At 41.8% G+C, this 22,284-nt stretch overlaps 2 protein-coding genes and 1 non-coding gene across 3 annotated transcripts; 2 read left to right on the top strand and 1 right to left on the bottom strand.

Annotated features, from left to right (window-relative positions):
* Window positions 1-133: 133 nt before the first annotated feature.
* On the top strand, window positions 134-10,393 carry fanci (FA complementation group I). The gene is made up of 37 exons (XM_075469565.1): window positions 134-410; window positions 546-618; window positions 777-907; window positions 1,046-1,199; window positions 1,321-1,378; window positions 1,488-1,529; window positions 1,748-1,871; window positions 1,972-2,057; window positions 2,167-2,299; window positions 2,384-2,461; window positions 2,573-2,709; window positions 2,917-3,097; window positions 3,209-3,296; window positions 3,399-3,529; window positions 3,611-3,681; window positions 3,829-3,943; window positions 4,081-4,203; window positions 4,427-4,495; window positions 4,579-4,680; window positions 4,765-4,965; window positions 5,301-5,422; window positions 5,518-5,679; window positions 5,964-6,143; window positions 6,265-6,431; window positions 6,512-6,582; window positions 6,752-6,868; window positions 6,949-7,000; window positions 7,083-7,210; window positions 7,723-7,788; window positions 7,898-7,994; window positions 8,121-8,305; window positions 8,396-8,452; window positions 8,534-8,593; window positions 8,699-8,773; window positions 8,948-9,043; window positions 9,178-9,276; window positions 9,507-10,393. The coding sequence occupies exons 1-37, from the start codon at window positions 318-320 to the stop codon at window positions 9,567-9,569; spliced, it is 3,987 nt and encodes a 1,328-aa protein (XP_075325680.1). The 5' UTR covers window positions 134-317; the 3' UTR covers window positions 9,570-10,393.
* On the bottom strand, window positions 8,835-18,164 carry polg (polymerase (DNA directed), gamma). The gene is made up of 23 exons (XM_075469564.1): window positions 17,895-18,164; window positions 16,915-17,509; window positions 16,566-16,761; window positions 16,283-16,450; window positions 16,031-16,177; window positions 15,811-15,890; window positions 15,498-15,680; window positions 15,167-15,309; window positions 14,929-15,052; window positions 14,594-14,818; window positions 13,924-14,041; window positions 13,421-13,501; window positions 13,152-13,265; window positions 12,884-13,044; window positions 12,727-12,780; window positions 12,510-12,627; window positions 12,250-12,385; window positions 11,909-12,155; window positions 11,681-11,803; window positions 11,420-11,588; window positions 10,708-10,916; window positions 10,450-10,610; window positions 8,835-9,737 (listed from the first exon to the last, which is right to left on the bottom strand). The coding sequence occupies exons 2-23, from the start codon at window positions 17,484-17,486 to the stop codon at window positions 9,673-9,675; spliced, it is 3,594 nt and encodes a 1,197-aa protein (XP_075325679.1). The 5' UTR covers window positions 17,487-17,509; window positions 17,895-18,164; the 3' UTR covers window positions 8,835-9,672.
* Window positions 18,165-18,399: 235 nt separating this feature from the next.
* On the top strand, window positions 18,400-18,472 carry trnar-ucg (transfer RNA arginine (anticodon UCG)). The gene has a single exon. It is a non-coding gene; the product is annotated as a tRNA-Arg (tRNA).
* Window positions 18,473-22,284: the final 3,812 nt, after the last annotated feature.

The raw sequence follows: 22,284 nt of genomic DNA, 5'->3' as shown, positions 1-22,284 counted from the left end.
TTGTGATTAAATGAATACAGCTTGAATTTTTAAATTCAGCGATTAAGGGGCACGTAAACGGGAACATGGCAACCACGAAGCAAAACAGGAAGTGTTCGCTGGCGGGAAGTTTTCTAAATGTTATGAAAGCTCTACCAAAGACAGAGGAATACGTGCCAGCTACAAACTTATTTTTTTTGCTCATTTCGACTGAATGACTAATATTAACTGTAGTTAAACGACCAACAGGCAGATAAGTGTGTGAGGTCTATGACAGACTGAACTGATTTTTTAGCTTATTACGCTATTTGTGGCCCTTGTCTCTATTCAATTGGACCATGAAGGCTGAAATGGAAAAAATCGTCTCCCTGTCAGATGGAGACAGTACTGCTGAACTTCAGAAGTATCTGTCCTCTCTGACAAATGATCAAGTAAGTTATTTAAGCAGCTGAAGCAGAAATATTAGGAACACGCTGACGTATCGTGATAACAGACACTGCATTAAGTGCCTCAAGATCGTGTCTCATTGCTTCTCACCGCTTTCTTCTCTGTTAACTGCTCTTTAGCTTATTACTGTGATAACCAATAGCGCGCTTAAGGGCAAGAAGGTCAGTACCATGATTAAAGGAATATTAAAAGGTAAGCTTGTGTCAACGCATCTCGTCGTGTAATTTTCATTCAATCTTGTTAGAATGTAGCCTGTTAAAATAAATACAAATGTATGAACAACTGCTTGAATTTATGATGTCAAGCAGAGAGTGCTGTAAGTGAAGCTATATGCTCCTCCTTTTCTTTAGGCTCTCCACCTAATTCCACTGAAGGGTCAAACCGCAGGCTGCTTGTATATAAACACTGCATCCCTCTGTGTGAGTCCGGGGACCTTCAGACAGAGGTGGCTGCTGATATCATTGGACTGCTGATGCTTGAGGTTGCTATGCTTTTTGTAGTTTCCATAATTGACATGTAGATGGTTTATTTTGTTTGGGATCCTGATTCCTGTCGATATTGTCTCAAATCAGATGATTTCTGTTTAATTCCAGTTTTGCTTTTTCAACATTATTACCAGACTCACGCACTGCCCGGACCGTCTCTTGCACAACTGGCGTCTCTATTTGTTGACGCCATTAAAGCGGGGAAAATGGGCAGTGGGAAATCCCTGGAGCTGCTTCCTACTATCCTTACTGCCCTTGCTGCCTGTGAAGCCTTGTCATATGGGAAGGGTAATTGCAAACTTACTTTCATCTCTGAAGTTACGTCAGCTACAGTCCAATGTAATGAAATGTGGACGGTGACACCCTCGAGGTGCAAATTTTAAAACGTGATGGGTTGTTTTAATTTTAGGGGAACTCAGTGGTGAGGAATACAAGAAACAGCTGATTAACAGCCTCTGCTCGAGCAGGTGAAGACAGCATTTTAACTACACATAGATGCACAATTTTGAGCACGTGTAACAGGACTTTATCAATTTGCAAATAAGAATATTAACTTATTATTCTTTTTTCATGCAGATGGGATCCACAGTGTGTCATCCACTTGACAACAATGTTCAGGTAACAGCTTTTAGTACAAAGTCATCAGATTTTTTGTCATTGTTAAGTTTCCCTTGTATTGATAAGAGTGAATTACAATGTCTTCGTCTCTTACATTTTTGTAAGGCTTGTACGGTGTCTGGCATGTTTTTCTTGTCTCTCAAAAAATATTCCAATGCTACATGTGTCTGGATTTTTATTTCAGTGCCCCAGTTAAATTTATGTCTGCCTCGTTTTAGGGATGTGCCCTTGTCATCAGAGGAGATGCACTTTCTGGTGGAGAAAGTGCTAAGGATGTTCACTAAACTGGATCTGCAGGAGATCCCTCCACTGGTTTACCAGTTGCTGCTTTTATCTGCTAAGGTATGCGTGCACAGCATCGTGTTCATTTTTTTCCGTAGCAGGTAATCATGTACCATTCCTACTCAATTATCTAAATGTGCATCCTGTATCTTTACGTTAGGGTTGTAAGAAACAGATCCTGGACGGAATCATCGGCTACTTTAAAGAGCAAGACATTCGCCAGGAACAAGAGCAGAAACATGGAGAGTGAGTAAATTGTATTCTTCAAATAGCAAATAGTGTACTCACTTCAAACCTTAGGCTACTGTACACCTTTCAGTTACTCATTGTTATCTTATTATTCCGTCTTTCTCAGGAGCTTGGATCTGGAGGTTCAGTCTATTCCACAGGACCAGCTGAGACATGTGGAAGGCACTGTTATCCTCCATGTAGTCTTTGCTATACGACTGGACCACGAGCTTGGACGAGAGTTTCTTAAAAGCATCAAGGTTATTTGCAATACAACCTCTTTTATTTATTTTTTTAAATTGAGATTAAATTTGATTTAAAAATCCCATGTTGCTTTTCTGCAGCTATCCTATGGAGACTTGTGTCCTTTCAGTGTTGCGCTGTTGCTCTCAGTTGCACGTATTCAGCGTTACGAAGAGCAGGTGAGGAAGTTTTACTTTTCTCTCCTGGGCTCGTTTGATGCCTCCTTCATATTGAATTCCCCTTTGCCAATTTTCTCTTTTTTTCTTTTCTTCATCGGCTATTTTGGATAGGTGTTTGACCTTTTGAAAGGGGCGGTTATCAAGAGCTTCAAGGATGAGCAGCTGCAGCAAGGGTCAAAGTTCCTTCAGGACCTCCTGCCGGGACACTTTAGTGTGGCCCAAATGATCCTGGACACAGTCAAGAACAGGTTAGCCTAATAACATTTCTACTGATGCATTTAAACATTCAACTTAGGTGCGACGCAAGTTGATGGCCATAAGAAAATAATTTTTTACCATTATCAAAAAAGAAATGGACTTCACAAAAAGATAAATGATGCGTTGTGTTTTAAGACTAACACAAGATTTGTATTTAATCTTCTTATGTGGGTTCTACTACTTATCCTCCTCTGCAGTGTGTTTGGATGGGATCATGTCATTCAGGGTTTGGTGCAACTGGGCTTCTTCCTCATGGACACATTTGGACCCAAACCTGGACCATTTGGCAAGAGCGCAGAGGGGCCTGTTAGTGTGGCACGGACCCCTGCACAGCAGGCATGTAAGCTGGGAGGACAGGTGCTCCTGCAGGGCTTTAAGGTAACATTTGGTTTTCATGTGATGCAATTGTCAAAGTGTAAATGCTCAGTTGGCATCAACCACATGGTCATGTCATACCTTCTTACTGAACCGTGTGTCTGACTACAACAGATGCACGAGCACATCCGAGGTGAGATACTGGAGCAGGTCTTGAATCGACTGGTCACAAAGACCGCCTCACCCGTCAGTCATTACTTAGGTAATAAAAAGGTTCAGATAGTTGTGTCAGCTTTTCGATTTACTGTTGGGCCTGATCGGCGAAATGACAGCACTTTGTGCTTTTATTTCTCTCTTTCATCAGATCTTTTCTCTGATATTGTGGTCTCTGCCCCAATGATCCTCCTGGAGTCGTCCTCCAAGGTCACAGAGACATTTGAGCACTTGTCATATCTGCCTTTGGCAACTGTTCAGGGTCTGCTGAAAGCTGTTCAGGTACTGAAACAGATAGAGGGATACACCGGTGCACTGTAGAGGTTTCTCTTGTTTGATCATTTTCCTGTGTCTAATTTCCAGCCCCTTCTCAAAGTCAGTATGTCTTTAAAAGATGCTTTGATTCTGGTTCTGCGCAAGGCCATGTTTTCCAGGTATGTACTACCTTGATTATGAATGTGAATGAGTCATGTTTAGTCAAAGCATGTGAAAGCTCAATGAGAAAGAAAACATTTTTACATCTCATGTAAAGATAAAGTCAATTATTCACACTTTTTATACTCTTTTATTGACTCCACCAGCCAGCTGGATGGCAGGAAGTCTGCAGTGACTGGCTTTTTGTTGTTGCTGAAGAACTTCAAGGTGTTGGGCAGCTTGGCCTCAAGTCAGTGTAGCCAGGCAGTCTCCTCCAGCCAGGTATTATTCCAGCTGACCTCTGCACATCGCCTTTCCATACATGCACTTGCAACAAGCGTGCTGAAACGCCCGCAGCAGACAGATCGTGTCAAACCGTGTCTGCCAGATAGTAACTGCCGTTCTCAACTCCTACATAGGTCCAAGTGGACGTTCATTCTCGTTACAACTCGGCTGCCAATGAAGCTTTCTGCCTGGAGATCCTCAGCAGCCTGCGCCGCTGCCTTGGCCAGCAGGCTGATGTGCGCCTCATGCTCTATGAGGTCTGATGACTTTTTTCAGTTTCACGTTAATGAGATGATTTTAAGCGTCCTGATATTAACAGTATTAATAACGTAGGAACAACTTATTTTACTTTACCTTCAGAGTCTTTTGATCATTTGAAATTTAACTCGGGACTAGGCTCTACAATGGTATAATTCTTAGAATATTTAGTGATTGTTAGACATATTTAAGACTACAGAATCAAACTCTTGTCTTTTTCAGGGTTTCTATGATGTTCTCCGTCGCAACTCTCAACTTGCAAGCTCCATCATGCAGACCCTCCTCTCACAGGTATGCGTGTGCATTTAGTGCATAGTCAGTGTTTTACATATGCGGTTTGGAGTTAGAGACATGTCAAGTCTTTGCATCTCTAGCTGAGGCGGTACTACGAACCTGAACAAGACCTTCTGCCCCCGGTGAAACTGGAGCCATGCATCACTGCCCACGGAGACCAAGTCTACCTCCAGGAGCCACTGGTACTCTGCCTGCTCTGTGGAATTTTTGCAGCAGTTCTTTGCCTGTTTTGACCTTTGCTGCAAGCAGTGCTTGTTCTGTTTCAGGCACATCTGCTGAGCTGCACTGTCCACTGCCTGCTGTGGCTGCAGAACATGCGGCAGGCAGCCAACCCCAACGGTGATGACAGTGACAAAGAGGAGGAGGAGGAGGAGGAGGAGGAGGAGGGATATCAGGCTGACCTGCAGGCAATCCTAGAGAGCACAACACGACGCATGATTAAATGTGAACTGGAGGACTTTGAACTGGTACAGTGAACTGAGCTCAGTCTTCAAGTTATCCCAGAGCAGAGGCTGCTTTTTCCTGAACAGCATCAATTCAATTTTACCACTACCTTTGTTAAAACTGTTCAATAAGAACATTTGACAATTTAACTGAAATAAGTCATCTGTGGAAGGAAACTATAAGGGTCAATTAAGGGATGCAAACATTCATTAGAACAAAAAACATTTACTTGGAGCTCTGTAGATCCAGTGTTTTATCTCACTTTTTTTTACTCATCTCTACCTTTTATAGATTTTGATAATTTGGTAGTGGACTGAATGCGTCATTTTAAGCCTCGCCCTGTCCTCAATTTGAATAGGACAAGTCGGCAGAGTTCTCCATGGGATCCAGCGTAGGAGTGAAGAATAACATCTATGCTGTGCTGGTGATGGGAGTGTATGAGGTCCTAATGGAGTATAACTTCATCAAAGCCAGCTACAAGTAACAGCCGCTCTTTGTTTAGAGCATTGTACAGCGTTGTTTCTACAGTGGGGATGATTTTGAAAAATGTATTAACTTCCCTTTTTGTCTTGCAGTAAAAGTCGCTTTGAGGAGCTTCTTGAGCTGTTCAGCCACTACAACAAGATGTCTGAGATCTTGAAGGAGAAATCTGGAAAGGGCAGAGTGCCTTCACACAAGACCCCCCGCAGTTTGCTCTCTATGGGCTTCATATCAAATCTTATCACTGTGCTCTTCAGGTGAAGGCTCCCTGCAGCTGCGGGCTAGAGTTTGGTCAGATCAAGGAGTGTTGTGGGTCGATTCTGTTTGAAAAAAGACATGTGTAACGGGAGTTAGAAATGTATTTTTTTTCTACAGTAGTTCTAGTTGGTTCTGTGCAATGTGAGTATTACATATCGATGATAAAATTACAGTTACGGTTCAAACATAAAGAAATACAAAATTGCAAATGTGATTTTTCTCTTAAATTCTATGGCAACTATTAACTAGGTTAAAAAAAAAAAGAATAATTTTCCTCTTCCAGAGACAATAGTCAAAGCAGAGAAGAAGCTTTGTCGGTGCTCCGCTCAAGTGGAGAATTTGTGCGTTATGCACTAAGTGTAGTTGTACAGAAGATCCAGCAGCTGGAGGAAACTGGACACACGGACGGTCCAGATGGACAGAATGCAGACAAGACTTTCCGCTTCCTCTGTGACATGACGAGGTTGAAATCTCTTGACATAAACAAAAACATCCTTTAGTTTGACTGTTTGTGTTTTTTTTTTGTTCTCTGGGAAATCTGGAGAGAGCTAATTATTTACTTTTTTGTCTAAATGTCTTTTCAGTGTGTTGATGTGGCGCTACACGAACATCCCCAGTGTGGTGGAGGAAGCGGGGAAGAGAGAGAAGCGCTCCACTTTGTCCCAGCTATGTTTGGAGGGTCTGCTCAGGATCTTCACAACCTGCCAACAACGCTTCCCAGACAAGATGGCCCAGCTCCTCTCTGCCATGGGTCCGACATGCACTCTCAAAGCTGCAACGTTTCCAACTGAGCAATAGGCGGGAGTGCATCATATTTTGTGTTTCTTACAGAGGTCGCAGAAAAAGATGCAGAAGGGGACGACGTTGCGGAGACCAACTACTTTTACATCCGACAGTTTCAGGTACAAACATGAATATTCTCCCTGTATTAACATTAAACATAAAAAGCAACTGCAAATAGAATATCATTATTGTAAAATTTGTACCAGAAGCCACCAACAGATCAGTAGCATTTTGAACGCTGTGACAGAGCAAGCACACTAAAATTCAATGTGGTGTGCTTGTCAACAGAGGGCGCTGTTCACACAGTTAAGTGGAGGTGAGGATGAATTCAACAGCAGAGAAGCTCAGCTGCTGGTCAGCATTTTGAGTGTGCTTTCTCGCCAGCTAAAGCCCTCCTCCAAACAGGTAAGATAAAAAATAATTTACGTGGACTTCTTGAAGGAGTGTGAAGGGTATCAATTGGAACTCCTTTTTTTGATTAACAGTTTGTTCAGATGATCACATGGACTGTGAAAATCTGCAAGGAGACCAGTTTTGGTGAGCGACAGTTTATCTTTCTGCCCTCGCTAAATGTCAGAAGGTTTTGTCCGGATTCTGAAGCATATCTCTGTGTTTTTAGAGGATTCTGCGTTCTCCAAAGGGCTGCTCTCCCTCCTCTTCAACCTGCACGTTCTCTACAAGAGTCCTGTGAGCTTGTTGCTGGAGCTTTGCCAAGACATTCACAGCCAGCTTGGAGATATTGATCAGGTACGCAGAGTTAGTGTTCAGAGCACATCCGAAGGTGGATGTGACCCAGTGTTTTTTTTTTTAAATGCCGTTTTGAAGCGCAGAGTTTGAGATTGTAAGCCATCATGGCTTAGAAGCAGAATATCTATTTAACTGTATTTATTTTCTAAATAATCAGAAGTGATTCTTACTATTCACTGATTAGATTTTTCTAGCTCACTAAAGAAGATGACACTTTTTTGACTGGCATGTATTTGGATATCATGCCATTCTAAATACTTTGAATATTAGTATGTTATTAGAATAATTCCAGTTAAAATAAAACAACTGTATTTTCTCTAACTTTGCTCAAACATTAACCAACTTTTTTTCTAATTTTTTTTTTTTTTTCAAATCAGCCTCAATTTGTTTTCCTTTAATGCATTCATGGTGGAAATGTATTGACTATTATCTCAAAAACAATGCCGCAAACATGTGTGCACTTTTATTTTGAGACACTTCTTTCATATTGGCCTCTTTTTCTTGATAATCAGGATGTGGAGGTGGAAAAGCAGTCTCATTTTGCCATCGTCAACATGAAAACTGCTACGACGGCAGCAGTGAGTGTTTTTCTGGCTGGAGGCTTTCACTTTAATGTGATATTATTCCCAGAATAAGTTTGCTAGGTGTGCTCACCGTTCTCTTTCCCTCTTAAATATCTCGTCCCAGCTGCTGATCCTGTCTCAAGTTGACAGAGTGCTTGATGAAGTGGACTGGCTTATTGCCAGAAAGAAAAGCCAGACCGTCTTTGATAAACCTGGCTCAGGTAAGAAAGCTTTTACATGGATGCATCGCTTGGATGAATCGGTGGAGCTGGAGGGGGTCATCAGTCGCTCGGTGGTACAAAAAAAAAAAAAAAAAATCTGTGCTGGCAATGTTTTTTGATGTGTAGACGAGGCCACCCAGGCTGCACACCATCAGGATCCGGCTGAGAAAGCGGTGACGCTGCAGCTCGGAACTCTCCTGACAGCATTAAATGAGCTGGTCCAGACGGCCCTCCTGCCAGGAACCGGCACCATCACACTGCTACGAGTGCTGAGTCGGACCTACACCATCCTCACTACCCTTGTCAAATACGTATGTATCTGTCCAATCAATGATCTCGGTGGGAAAGTTGGTGCCATTCGCCTAGTGTGACATTTGCTTCCTTTGTTCATCCTGTGTTAGTACATCCAGGTGTGTGTCAGTCAGCACAGCTCTCTGCCAGCCCGCTTTGAAAAGCTGGTAAGACTGAAGAATTGTCACTTTGTTTGATTTTTAAGATCATTTCAGATGTTACGCTGATTTCATCTTTCTTCTATGCAGGTCAAACTATCTGGTTCCCACCTGACACCGCAGTGCTACTCCTTTATCACATACGCACAGGTACAGCCAGCTTCAGCTCAACGATCCGAGTCGTGTTGTTATGGACACAACGAGCAAGCTGAGGAGTGTTGTGCTTTTTTACGAGCCTTTGCTTGATTTGGTTAGTGCGGAGAATCCAGTGGTGGAGGTGCAGATGACAAGAAGAAAAAGAGAAGGAATGAAGTGAACGCTGCTGCCTCTGTAAGGATGTTAAACTCCTAGAAACGAAGTAGTTATGTTGATTGATTATAAGGACAATGTATTCAGTTTTTACCTTTTTATTTTTTAGCAACAAAGTTATACATAACCCACACCTTTGAACAAATCTGTGTGAATTGCACTTTTTCTCGACTCTGCCTTCTTTCCTGTTGGTAGGCGAAGCTTCTGCGTGAGACGACGGCCATCCCTAACCTGATCTTCGGCATTGAACAGTACGAGAAGTATCTCATCACGCTCTCAAAGAAATCAAAGGTATCTGTAAGCTGAATTCTATGAGTGGGTTTACAAAAAATATTACAAAAATTGTAATAGCATTTGGCAAAATGTACAGTAAATGTACTTTCCAAAAACAGCCTCTCACCGAGATCCGTACATCTGTTTTCCAGGTAAATCTGATGCAGTACATGAAGCTGAGCACTTCAAGAGATTTCCGCATCAATGCTGCGACTCTAGACGCAGCCCTGCAGGAGCAGGACAACAGTCAGGTCATCACTCACTCAGTTTTATTGCTTCTCCCTTTCTGCTTTATTACATTTGTGGATAAAGCTGGCTCAAAATCCAGACCGAATTCACCATTGAGATGTTTCCTCGTGGCGGTGCGTGTGGCTAAAAGCATTAATCCTCAGCTCGGTTTTTAGCTCTAGCAGTTTATCATGCACGTGCAGACTGAGCTGTGTGTATTCTTAATTTCCCTTCGCTCTTTCGCTGTTTCCAGACCACAGAGTCACAGGAGACGGAGGAGACGCAGGAACCCAAACAGAAGAAGAAAAAACAGTGAGCTGATATGGGGCTCCCCCCGTGTGATCCCAGATTTCCGTCAGTCTTTGTGAAGGGTGTCCCAGCAGTGGTGTGTTTGGAAAAGTAGCCCGATCCATAAACGGCTATCTTCCTTTGTTCAGAGAGCCCTTAGTAATGTTGATGATTTGGTAAATGTCCAAGGCCTCACCTGTGGAAAGTTGGCACACATTGTTTACCAATCTGATTGTTTTACGCCTTAAATGCATTTCTACACTAAGTGCATGCAGTTTTACTTCACTGAGATTAAAACTGTTACTTCTGTTTTACAACATTTGAAGATTTGTCAGGAACTAATTTGAACCAATTTCATCAAGACGAACAAGCTGCTCTGATAGAATTCAAACTGCTTAAAATAAGTTTTATTTTAAATGTACAGTTGAATTGTACTTTAGAAGAATGTATGGTTTCGTCTGGTTGGACGTGCATCCTGGAGAGATGTACACCCGCGCTTTGTGAGGTGGTGTTTTGTTAAATACGTTTTCCTTCCAAACCTGCTCGTATGTGCTGCACATGCATTACATTTCTCTGAGCCTGGAGGATATCAGTGAGTGAAATGACTGAGAATTACAAAGTTGTGTAAAGAAACCAGTTCCATCAAAAATAGTAACTAGATCACATGTTAATTCAGAATATTTACAGGTCACACAAGTGGCAGAACAAATAAAACGAAAGGCCACTGACAATATAAAAAGGTTATTGTGCTTGATATAGTTTGTTTTTGTTAAACATCACTTCCTGTTTTTTTTCTGTACACTGTATGTATTAAAATGATTTACAATGCATTTTAAAACGCCTGAAAATGGAACAAAATATGAATATTTAATTGGGGAAAAAAAGCAATGGTAGCATCCAGAACTCACCTTGTGGGATGCCGTATCTTCGTTCCAGACCTGTGGGGTTGGAGGGAGTTTCACAGTCCATGGTGACCTCCTTCCTCAGACATTGGTCAATATCCACTGCACTGAAAAATGCTACTGACTGGGGAAGGTCATGCATGCCTAGAGCATGGGCGAACACACTCCTGCAGGAAAACGCCGCACAATCAGAAATGACTCATTTAAACAACCTTCCAACTCTGGGTATTTTGACAGGGAGCATGCATGCGGATGTCAGCAGACCTTGTGAGCAGGTTTGTGATTTGAAGGGCCAACGCTGCTCGGTAGCGGTCTTCACTGCGGACGAGGTACCGCACCTCATCGTGGATGCTGATGCAGAAGCGGCCATCGATGTTATGCTCTTCAAAGAGCCACTTCATGGCCACCAACATCAGATGCAGGTAGTCCACAGCAGAGCTCTGGACCACCCAGTTCACTCTGCTGGTAATAAACTGGAAAGAAATAATAATAATAATAAAAAAAAAACACATTAAAAAAATGGCAACATCTTATCTGTGGGGCAAAGCAGTTCTTCTGCACGCAAGAGCCTCAAATATCTGTGAGAATGAATCTCACCCTGTTTGGTGAGTATATTCAATATTTAATTCAGTTTTATTTATATAGCAACAAATGTCATCTTAAGGTACACAAATTGGTCTAAATTATACAATGTAAATTTTTCAATAGGTTTTCTAGCTCCAGAATCCAACACACTGCAATTAAACTTCTCTTTAATTCAATCCATCACATGTGTACATGTAATACAATAAACAATTAGGAGAAAAGCTAGTGAAAGATCACTTAGAGCCTTCATTTATTGGCAAAGTGGGTTACTGGTTAAACACGGTAAAATAATTAAAGTTAACGTCACCATTATGTTAGTTTTATAGCATGAGCTTGAAGATGAGCTGGATATCAGTAGTTTTACGTGTTGCTTTAATCAGCGCTGTCTCACCTCATCTTTTACTGCCGTGGGCTCCAGTGCTCTACTAATTCTGCAGCCTAGAACAGGAGTGGCTGGCTGGGCTGAATGAGCTATACACTCCAGCTTATTGAACATGTCCGACTCTGTACCTCCAGCCCAGATACGCTTGCCAACAACATCCCACCTCTTTCGTCGAGAGCTGAAAAGATGCAAAGAACAAAGAGGGGAAACGCGTAAGGGCACAAACAAGTATTTACAGATGTTTGCCTTGAGTTTCACTTGCTCTTGTACCATTGTGAGGCCAGCCTAGAGATCCTCCTCAATTCCTGCAGACAGATGCTTCCATCTTCTTCCCTCTCTACATCTATACCAAGTTCTTTAACCAGCCATTCTCCCTCTTCAGACAGATTGTATCTGATTAAAAAAAAAAAAAACAGAAAAATACAGGGCTGGAGCTCAACTTCCCATCAAACTGAAAATAAAACCTTGACTTAAACTCTGTTAAATTCTTGAGCTTACCTGCGTACGCCCTTTGTTAAGGCATACATCTGCCTAGCCTTACTGGACGCTTCTGTCTGATTGAGGCGGTGATTGAACTGCATCAGCAGCCTCTCGGCAAAGGGCTGTCCTGCGCCATATATGCGTCCATAATTGAACACCTTCGCATGCTCTCGGCTGATGCCCACAGTGTCAGCAGTACGGCTGTGCAGGTCGGTACCCTGACTCTTCTTTCCCTGAAGGGTCATCCAGCCAAACGCCGTACAACCTGAACCACAGACAATAAACGTTAGATGCCGCAAAGTGCAACTACGGCAGAGAAGCTATAAACAATACTGTGTTTTCAAAGGGACAACTTCTACCATGCATGCCAGTGAAGTGAGCTTCTCCAAGTACTGCAGCTATCCATAACTCCTGCGAGTCGACATCTGCTCCCACCAGATGATATCCGGGTGGGACCTGTACCATAGCCTTTAGCTCACTGCCTACCCGATCCCGCTGTGGAGAAAAATGAATAAATACCGGCCATATATACTAAATTCCTCCAATGTCTAAAAATAACAGTTCTGTCTACTCTGGCAGTTTAATCAGTCATTTTCAGACTTGTTTCACTGCCTCTTACCCGAGCATTACTGGCAGTCAGCCATGTTGGCTCCACAGCCCTCCGAGTTACCGTCCCAGCAGTGACTACCTGAGGTAATATGGCACCATACTGGCCCTCTTCATCAAAGTCTTTGTGTCTTTGGGAGAGACACAGAACTTGTTACACACAGAAAGCACTGACTCCACTATATGAATAAAAGATAAATACAGGATTTCTGTTGACATGCCACACAAACCTGCTGACATTACGAGGAAGCTCTCCCTTTCTGTGATACAGCACCATCTGAGAGCTAAAAGTGAAAAAGATGTCCAATACAAACATTCATTTATAATTTTTTTGCATTAATAAGGCCGACTGTGATCAGAATAACTTCAGGGGCAACCGATGGGTACCTTATACGTTTGTGGGCATTCCTCCAGAAGGATATCATTTTGTTAATCTCCAGAGCTCGTGTTGCATTAGTTCCACCTCTTCCTGCTCTAAGAGTACCATCCTCCATCTTAGTCAAAAAGTCCTTAGAAAAAGGACTGCCGACATTGTTGTGATTACCATCCTGTGTACACAAATTCTTCAGTGAGATGGGAGAAAAAAAGCTAAATGGAGCATCGCTGTGTGAGTGCCAGTTATTCAGATCAGTCCAGGTCAACAATGGAACTTCACCTTATGGGGCAGTTTAAAAAACCAGCAACCTGGAATATCTACATCATTGTAGGGGCCGTTTCCATGGTGATAATGACACTGGCTCTCCCCTTGTGCATAATGTAGATCCTGGAACTTTTAATAAGAATACAACAAATCACAGTTTTGGGGAAAAGAAAACATGCACGACAAGCCAGTGAAATACCACAACAAAGCTACGAAAGGAGTTTACATATTAATTAAGCAATTAAATACTGTGTAAAATGTTTGGGATATGAAGTAATACTCACTCCCTTTTTTCTCGATTCGTTTTTCACCATTTTGATGTTATTTTCCTCTGACAGACTTTCCAAGGAACCCAACTCCTCCACCTTGAAATCACATGAAAGTGTGACACAGCACAATGTAATATGAAGCAGCTGAAAGCAGACATGGGTGAAACAATTACATAAATGTCACATTTTGGTGAAACTGTAATTAAGGAAATCTAACCGGGTAATTAACTACTGATTACTAGCTGCTTACGTTTGAAAAGCAGCTGCTACAATCAAATGAATTTCTGTTGGTATATAGAAAGTATATGTTTGATTGTCATCAGGTAAGATTTGAAGTTGTAATTCCAAGCAGCTGTTCAGTCCTTGAGGAAATTATGGGAAAAACATTTTACTGAAGAAAACACATTGCTCAAGTTCTAACAGTATGAGTTTGAACTCTGCTTGCATTTGGTTTGTCTGAGATATTACTCTGTAAAGAAGTGCAAATTGCATCTGAGCCATTTTGTAAGTGTATGTACCTTTGCCCAGACTGTGCTGTCAGTCCACATGAGGTCATCTGACAGGCTGGAGTCCAGATACTCAGGCTGCACCTTGCTGTTCTGCTCACAATACTCTTTGTAAACACTCTCTATAGCTCTGTGGAACACAGCAAGACTTCAATACGCACACATGCATTTAAATCTGAGGTTAATCAATGAACAGGGTTCACAAGCCGCGTAATAGCGCTGACTTTGACTGCGGTTTCCTTTTTGACACGTGCACCTGACAGCAGGTATTGACTCATAAGTGGAAAGACCCCGGCACCTCAAGATTGGCAGAAAGGCTCATTACTTACTAAAATGTTTTTTCGCAATGATATATAAAGTAAAAGTATACGGATCAGCAATGAAGACAAATAGGTCAAATTAAACATACAGGCAACAAGAGGACAGTATGAAGCAGCAAATAGTATCAGCACCCTGTATTCACAGCAGGTTGTGAGACTTTCATGACTAACTGCTAATGACTTAACAGGACAAACTCTGCAAAAACATTTGTATATCCGATGCAGACATATGCATTTTTCACATACAGGCCTGACTGAAAAGTGCAGCGCATGCGTTAAAATGGCTTTTCCTGCACAACTGAGGTTTTGTCCAGAAAGCAGTTTTTGTTTTTTTTTTACTTCAAGAGCAGCCAGCCGTGTACCTGTGTGGGCATACAGGTCCCATGTTTTCCTCCTGAGGATTTATATTATCCCTGCGTCCAGGTACCAGATAGCCCCACCCATGTTTCTCTGTGTAATGCAGAGGGAAACCATCCCACGTCAGACCCATCAGCTTGGGTGTCAGTCTCATCTGGAGACTGATGAGGCTGGCTCCTGGTGACCAGCTGTCGTCCTCAGACATCTTCTCACACAGTTTACGATACCACCTGAAGGACAGCAGAAGGACAGAGCAAGATCGACTCGACAGCAAAAGAAGGAGGAAAGTGACAGAAGGTAAAATGTCAGACGGCTTTGTGGTGCTTTAGAATGATCTTACCCTGGATGTCCGGGCAGATGTTGCCTTCTCTTAGGAAGGCGATTCACTGTTTCCTTTAGTTTCTCAACAGCCAGCCTGGTAGGGCAAGGGCCTGCCATCTCCTCCTCAGATGGTGGACCTGGGTCTAACACCACAACAACTCGGGTGATCAAGCTAACATGTAAATTTATTAACACGTTTTTATAGAAAAAAGACAATGGGTTGTTTAAAAAGGATTTTTCATGGTCTGATATCGTACCATCTTCCCAGTCAGGAACAGAGGTGGCCGTTTGTGTTTCAGCTGATTTTTTGGCTTGCTTCTTCTTACTGGTTGCCACTTTCTTTTGTTTGAACTCCTGCACATCCCAATCAAGATCCCAAAGCCAGGGGTCCTCTTTGTATCTTAAAAACAGAAACCATTTGCATTGTGAATGTTTTTTATTAATAGGGAGTTCCTTAATTGCTTACAAAGCCACATATTATGCATAATATCATCAAATGTTTATCCTAACCCACACTAACAGCCATAAAAATGATGATATAATATAGTAAAAAATACTAAATGAAGTACTCCACTTGGGTGATCTCACTTGTCATCCTGCAACAGCTGGCAGGCATCGTCCGCTAGAGTCATCAGAGACTTCTTCATCTCTCTCTGTAGCTCTTCGTAAACATCCTGAGAATCTTCCAGGTATCGACCCCAGTTTTGATTGACAGGAAGGTAGCTCACACCCATCTCCAGCATCCCTGCAAAAGTCACTGGATGAGGGCACCTAATGAAACACAAAAGATTAGAAGAAGTTTGTGGCAACATGAGCAATGAAATATTGAATTACTAGCTAGAAAATCAATACAAATTCGGAGATAAATAGGGAAAATATCAATGGGCTGGGATTTACCAACCTCTCCATGAAAAGGGGCAGCTGTTCTGTGAAGACCTGATGTGTGGCTTGAACATCCAGAGCGCAATACTGCATTAACTCCTGTAGGTGGAGGCAAAGGCAAATTCCTGTTGGATAACTACCTCATGAGGAATACAGGTCATCGTGAAGGTCTGATGATACAAATTAGTTTTGCTTATCTACAGACAATCTGACACACATTTTGCAAATAAAGTTCAAACCTGGAAGTTGTTCCTGACATCCACCATGCTTCCCTTTACAAAAATCTCTCTGGCCTCTTTCTTCAGCGGCGGCCCTCCGACATACAGAGCGTGGACATCGGCCAGATTGTTAATGCTGCTGATATTCACCCAGTCCCAAGAGCCAATCTATGCACAACACATTATGTCACACTGAGTTTGACTATGCCTTGAAAACTAAACCCATAAGGCATATGGGTAAATTATAGAAAAAAAAAAAAGAGGGACACAAACCGTTTGGCCTTGCTTTTTCTGTCCGGCTTTCTTGACGTGTTCCTTGACCTCCTGAAGACCCCGTTTCTTACCCAGCTTGTTGGCCATCCACAGTGTACGCTGGAACCCTGTCAGCCCCGAAATGGCCATATGAAGACTCATGGTGTCCATGAAGCGTACCTTTGAACCCTTCAAAGAAAAGTATATTTAGTTACCTGGATTATACTAAAAAGGCACAACCCAGAGAGGCTGTAAAAGTAAAGCAGTAGAGGGCTATAGAGCACACAACCTTCTAAATACAAACCTTTAGAAGGTACTGCTCCTTAATGAAAGATCTATCAAAACTGACATTGTGGCCCACTATTAGCCTCTCCTTCCACTGACCACCTGGAGGACGGGCAGAGTTGAGTGTTGTCTCAAGTGGAATCAGGTCAGCAAGAGTCAGGTGGTTTGACCAGGAGTATCGCTCCTCAATTAGACGTTTACTGCACCAGGAGTACCTGACAAAAGAAAGCATTATGAACACACTGCTACACCTGTGCATCCACATCCCATTTTGTAGGTTATTAACATAGTCAGAAAACAGAAACCCATGACACTAAGAAAATAACCACAATGATTTCCCCACTTTACATTCCTGGCCCATTTCTCACCAGTTGGTGGGAGACAGAGCGACGGCCAGAGTAGGGCATTTTCCCTCCGTTACGCACACCTCCACATCAAACATCAATGCACACTCTTCTGGGAAATCAACTTTCTGACTCTCCCCATTGGGCCCATAGCGCGTCCAACCAACCGCCCAGCTCCACGCCTGAGGCATGGGCGGTAGCTCGGCCTGAAGCAGCTTGGTGGCAGCTTCAAGGTAGGGAAGGCTCTGCTTCTTGGCCAAAATACGAAAGTGCTCATCAATGTTTCTGCCGTACATTTGGGGAAGTTTAAGTTGAACATCGGGCAACAGTGAAGTTTCCTTCCCCCACAGCTTGTGTTTCTGCAAGTGCTTTATGCTGAGCTCCACAGCTTCCTCCGTGTATTCTGACTCCACACCATGAAAGATCTGCTCGTGAAGATTTTTGGACAGCATCTGGATGTTAAGAGGGTTTAGACGGGCCTCTATGGAGTCCTCGCCCTGGATCGAGTGAGGCTTGGTGGAATAGAACGACCGTGGATACCTCCATCGAAGAGAGAAAATCGTCCTCTGCAGAGGACTACGCAACAAATGCAGCATCACTTCAAGTGGACTCACCACAGCTGGAAGACAATGACAGAACAACAGATTGACATGACACTGCATTCTTAGTTTAAATTGGCACCTTTTATGAACAGAAATGGGGGGGGGGGTAGGTCGAGATACTGCTATTTGGATACTGCATAGATCCAGGACCAAATAAAGGATAGTGTCTTCAGTTATCATTGTATTTTACAATTCGTTGAATTTTATCCAAGTAGTTAGTGAACCTTTAACGTTACCTGCTTAAAATCTTTTATTACAGACTTCATCAGTCACCCTTCATGGCATGTTTACTATTCAATTCAGATAACATTACTCAAAAAGTTATTACTCAGCTTTGCATTATGTACAATACCGAAAGCAATAACAGTAATGGTTCAGTAATACGTAGAAAAAGATACCTACCTTACTTCTCAACAAAGTCATAGCTCTTACTCCACCAACAAGACTTCACAACACTTGTTTACAAACACTTCACTCACACATGCTAACTTGTGAGCAAACGTAACAAATCATTTTCATCCTTACACTATCTAACTATGTTTGCGACACTATCTATAAAGACATAAAACAGCCTGTTGACCTGTGCTATGAGCTAGCTTTAACGCTACAATATATATAAACACAGTACACCTTTAACTAAAAACAAATCAGCAAGTAAGGTGCTTTAGTATTTCTTCGCACGGAGTTGTAAGATCGAAGCAACGAGACAAAGCTTCAGCGACCCCATGCGGCCTGGATGAATCTACCGTTTTGAAGTGTTGGGAATAAATCAGTAAATAAACATGCAGATGTACAGGTAAGGTTTTGTTGCATTACCACAATTTTATATAATAATATAATGATATAATAATTCAATCACCATTTAAGATATTGAAAAATATCTTTTATGTCTATAATACGTGTAGCAGGCCGCGTGGCCTAATGGATAAGGCGTCTGACTTCGGATCAGAAGATTGCAGGTTCGAGTCCTGCCGCGGTCGACTTTTTGACGTTCTCTACTAATTAACATTTAAAGAGTTTAAAACAAGAGCTAATATTACTTTTTTTGTCACTAGAATGACAGGAAACTTGTTTCACCTTCATTGTTTTGCTATATGATAAGACAGCTGTGCTGGTGTTCAAGTAAAAAATAACTGTCTTAGATTAAACTTTGAGGGGGGAAAAATTATTCCATTACACCATGAAGAAAAAGACAAATTTTTTTTTTTGTGAACCTCGTCTTTGAAGTTTTGGACACGTGATTGGCAAGCATGCAAAATTTTAGGATTCTGGGCACAGCAGGTAACCCTCCTTGGAGTGGAAAAAAGAGCAAAGTTTCCCCACGCAAATCAGACAATTTCGCACATTAAAACTGTAATAGTGCCGACAACCTGCAGGAGGACTTGATAAAGGCCAGAACATGAGAATCAGTAAGAAAACTGAATGAGCAGCGAGATTGTGCATGGAATGCTCTCCACAGTCAGTTCTTGTTAAATTGAAATTATTTGGACTAATGAGTCAGCAGTGATGACAGTGTCATCAAAAGGCCAAGTTAAATATGACAAGAGTCCCATCCCTACAGAAATATGATATGTCTTGTTTTGCTGTTTTAGGAGCTGGTGAACTTGACGATGGGGCTGGCTTCGGCTGTTTTGAGACTAAATGCGATGAACTCAGTGCATACATTACAACTTTGTAGTTCTGCAAGTCAATTACACAGAGCAAACATCAAGGTAATCAAGGTTAAGGAATCATTGCTAGAGTAGAAATTTCAGTCACTGATTGAATCTCACAGAATATGGAAGCAGCATGGCAGTAAAAATGAATATAATGAACTGGAAGTGTTTACCTGAGGGACAAAGAAGCTAAGAAATAAGAGGAGTCAAACAGGTGACTGTTGACTATGTGCTTGACTTTTGTTTTATTTTATTATATCTTTATGTCTCTTTGCTTTCTTAGATCATCATTTGTCACCCTATGCTTCTGATTTCAGACACCTTGGCCTCCCATCTTCCACTTGTTCTTCCAGGTGGTTGCCATTGTCATCATTCTGCTGTTCTCCATATGGAACATTACAGAATGTCCCCCTTAAATGCATCTATCTGTATTCCACAGTCAATAGTGATTGCAATTATTTTCCTCCAAGTGGTTAACCTCTGGTTATCGACACTGTAAGGCTGGGGGACGGGAGGGCCAGCCTCCAGACAAGCGCTCTTTTACGGGACAGCACCTCCTTCATCATGTGAGTGACTTCATCATTGAGCGAGTTCTGTTGTCCTGCTGATATTTCAGGGAGCATTAAAACCATGTATTTTTCTCTCTCTGTGCGCGCACAGCCGCTCCACAGTGTATGTGTGTGATGAAGAGATGCAGAGCTGCCGTGACTTCAGAATTTTCACACCCATTTTCATGCTTCGTGCCTTGTGTATGCCTCTTTTTCACATGTTACATGTGTTTTGTTCTGGGTATCATGGCAATAAAAGATAGCGGCATTTATTGCTGTTGGTTTGGTACTGTTTGATGAAAACAACACAATTGCAATCCGCAGCAGTCTTGTGTCATGTAGCAGGCAGGTTTTTAAACCTCAGAACAACATGTGGAGATAAAGAAACTGGCATACATGAAATCCCACAAGTGAATGAGAATCATGAAAACTAAAAAGAAGCATTAGTTGTCAAACATAGAATTAAAAAATAGAAAAACTTTTTCAAATTCTTTTGGCAAATAGCATTTTTGGCGAACAACATTTGCCAGTTTTCACTTGCCTGAATTTGCTAATTTTGTGCAACATGTGTGCATACTCCATGCATCGACCAAGCTAGTCATTTCAAATGTCCATCCATCCATTTTCTATACCCGCTTAATCAAACTCAGTGTTGCGCAGGGGGTGAGGGGTTGCTGGAGCCTATCCCAGCTGTCATTGAGCGTGAGGCAGGGTACACCCTGGGCAGGTTCATCGCAGGGCGTCATTTCAAATATAACAAATAATAAGACTTAGAGGCCATCTGTAAACTGAATGCAGTGTAAGTTGCCCAGAAATGAAATATTCAGGGGTTGACAGGTCCAACTTTGTCCCGGGTAAGCATCTTAAATTCTGCCATTACGTGCTACATGCTGAAATTTATTTAACAAGCTTACACAGAACATGATGGAAATCAATCTAATGTACCATCAGTGGTTGCAGGGAAGTTTACATGATCAAAGGGGTGCAGTATGGAATCAAAGTATGATACTTGGATCTCACTGTCCAGCAAAAACTTGAACACGTGAACATGGTTAAAAACTGTGAAGACTTTTGTGTTTAGACTAGCCCACAGAATCCTTGAAGACCACACATGCTCTCAGAATTTAACTGGTTATCTCCAAGAAGAGGAGACATAGTCTGTAAGCATAAAACCAACCATCAAAAGCTTTCATTTATTCCCTTGTCCATCATACAATTAGATTTAGAAACCCTCTGTTCTGGCCGTGTAGTAATTATTTCTATTACGTACGCTTTGTTTAGCAATCTTGCTCTTGTATTTTAAGTACTGATGCCAAGCCTTGTTTATTATTATTACTCTAACTGTTTTTTTCTGATCTTCTTACTGTTTGAATTACATGTTTAAATCTTGCTTCACGCCTTACATTTCTTATTATCATCGTTAGTTGGTCCACAGTGCATTGACCTGCAGCACTGTGGCGTTTTGGCCCGAAATAGTTTTTGTTTTTTCTTTCTTTCTTTATTAGAAAAACCTTTTCCTTTGACTACCAGTTTATTTGGAGGGAACAGTTCATGCTAGTCCTGGGCATGGCCCCTAATGATAATTTGCACAATTGCCACAAAAGCCTCAGACGTCAAAGATACTTTATTTGGTAAGATAACTCACACGTCATCCCAGCCTGTTGAAGCCCTCTGAGCGCCTGAACTTGATTTACAACACTCACCGCTAGGCTCATATACAGTTGAGAGGACAAAAAAACTCCAATGAAAAATGTAATTAAAAAAATTATCCACAAAAAGCAGGTTGTTGCCTGTGCTCATCAGAAGTGTTTTATACACTTTGCACTGATCCCATTGGAAATGACCTCCTGTCACCAGTTAAAACGGTTTAATATCTTTTATAACTACATGTGCAAGAGGAACTAATAACTGAGAAAATGTTGATGAAGCGCAGTAACGTGAGGGGAGGGATTATGTGAGAGTAAAACTGATTTTATCGTGGGATTTAGAGGGAAAAATCTGAAAGAGATTTAAAAAACAAAAAAAAAGCTTTATTTTTCTTTTCTTTTTAGTCACTTGTTTTATTCCACCATCTGGAAACAATAGTTTACAGTTTGATATTCACTCGGCTAGGATAAAAAGAAAAAGCATCAATGTCATCATAATGACATTAGCACGCATGTCTTTGTCTTTAGTATTTGGACATGCATCATCTTCACAATACAAACTGATGAGAAAAAGGCTCACAATACATTTAAAAAAAAGAAGACAGATCTGGAAATGAAATCGTGTTTTTGGTGAGTTGGTGAAAACAAGATTCATCTTTCCACCCTAACCCTAACCCTAACCCTAACCCTTTTTTTTCTGACAATGCTGGATAAAGTATTAAAAAAAAATGATAATAGCAAGTAAAAATATATAAGAGTGAGGCGTCTTACTCTATTCTTACAATCTTTGGAACCAGTGGACTCTGTGATTGGCCAATTCGCCGTCCTGGTCCTGGCATGACGTCAGTGCGGGAGCTGGTTGTCAGACAGTAGAGGAAGCGCGCAGGCTGGAGGAGAGACAGAAGCTGGTGAACTGATGATGGAGCCTGACTCATGTGCCTCC

This window comes from Odontesthes bonariensis, chromosome 7, assembly GCF_027942865.1.
Source record: "Odontesthes bonariensis isolate fOdoBon6 chromosome 7, fOdoBon6.hap1, whole genome shotgun sequence".
NCBI lineage: Eukaryota > Metazoa > Chordata > Actinopteri > Atheriniformes > Atherinopsidae > Odontesthes > Odontesthes bonariensis.
This window is presented reverse-complemented; position numbering and strand designations above follow the sequence as displayed.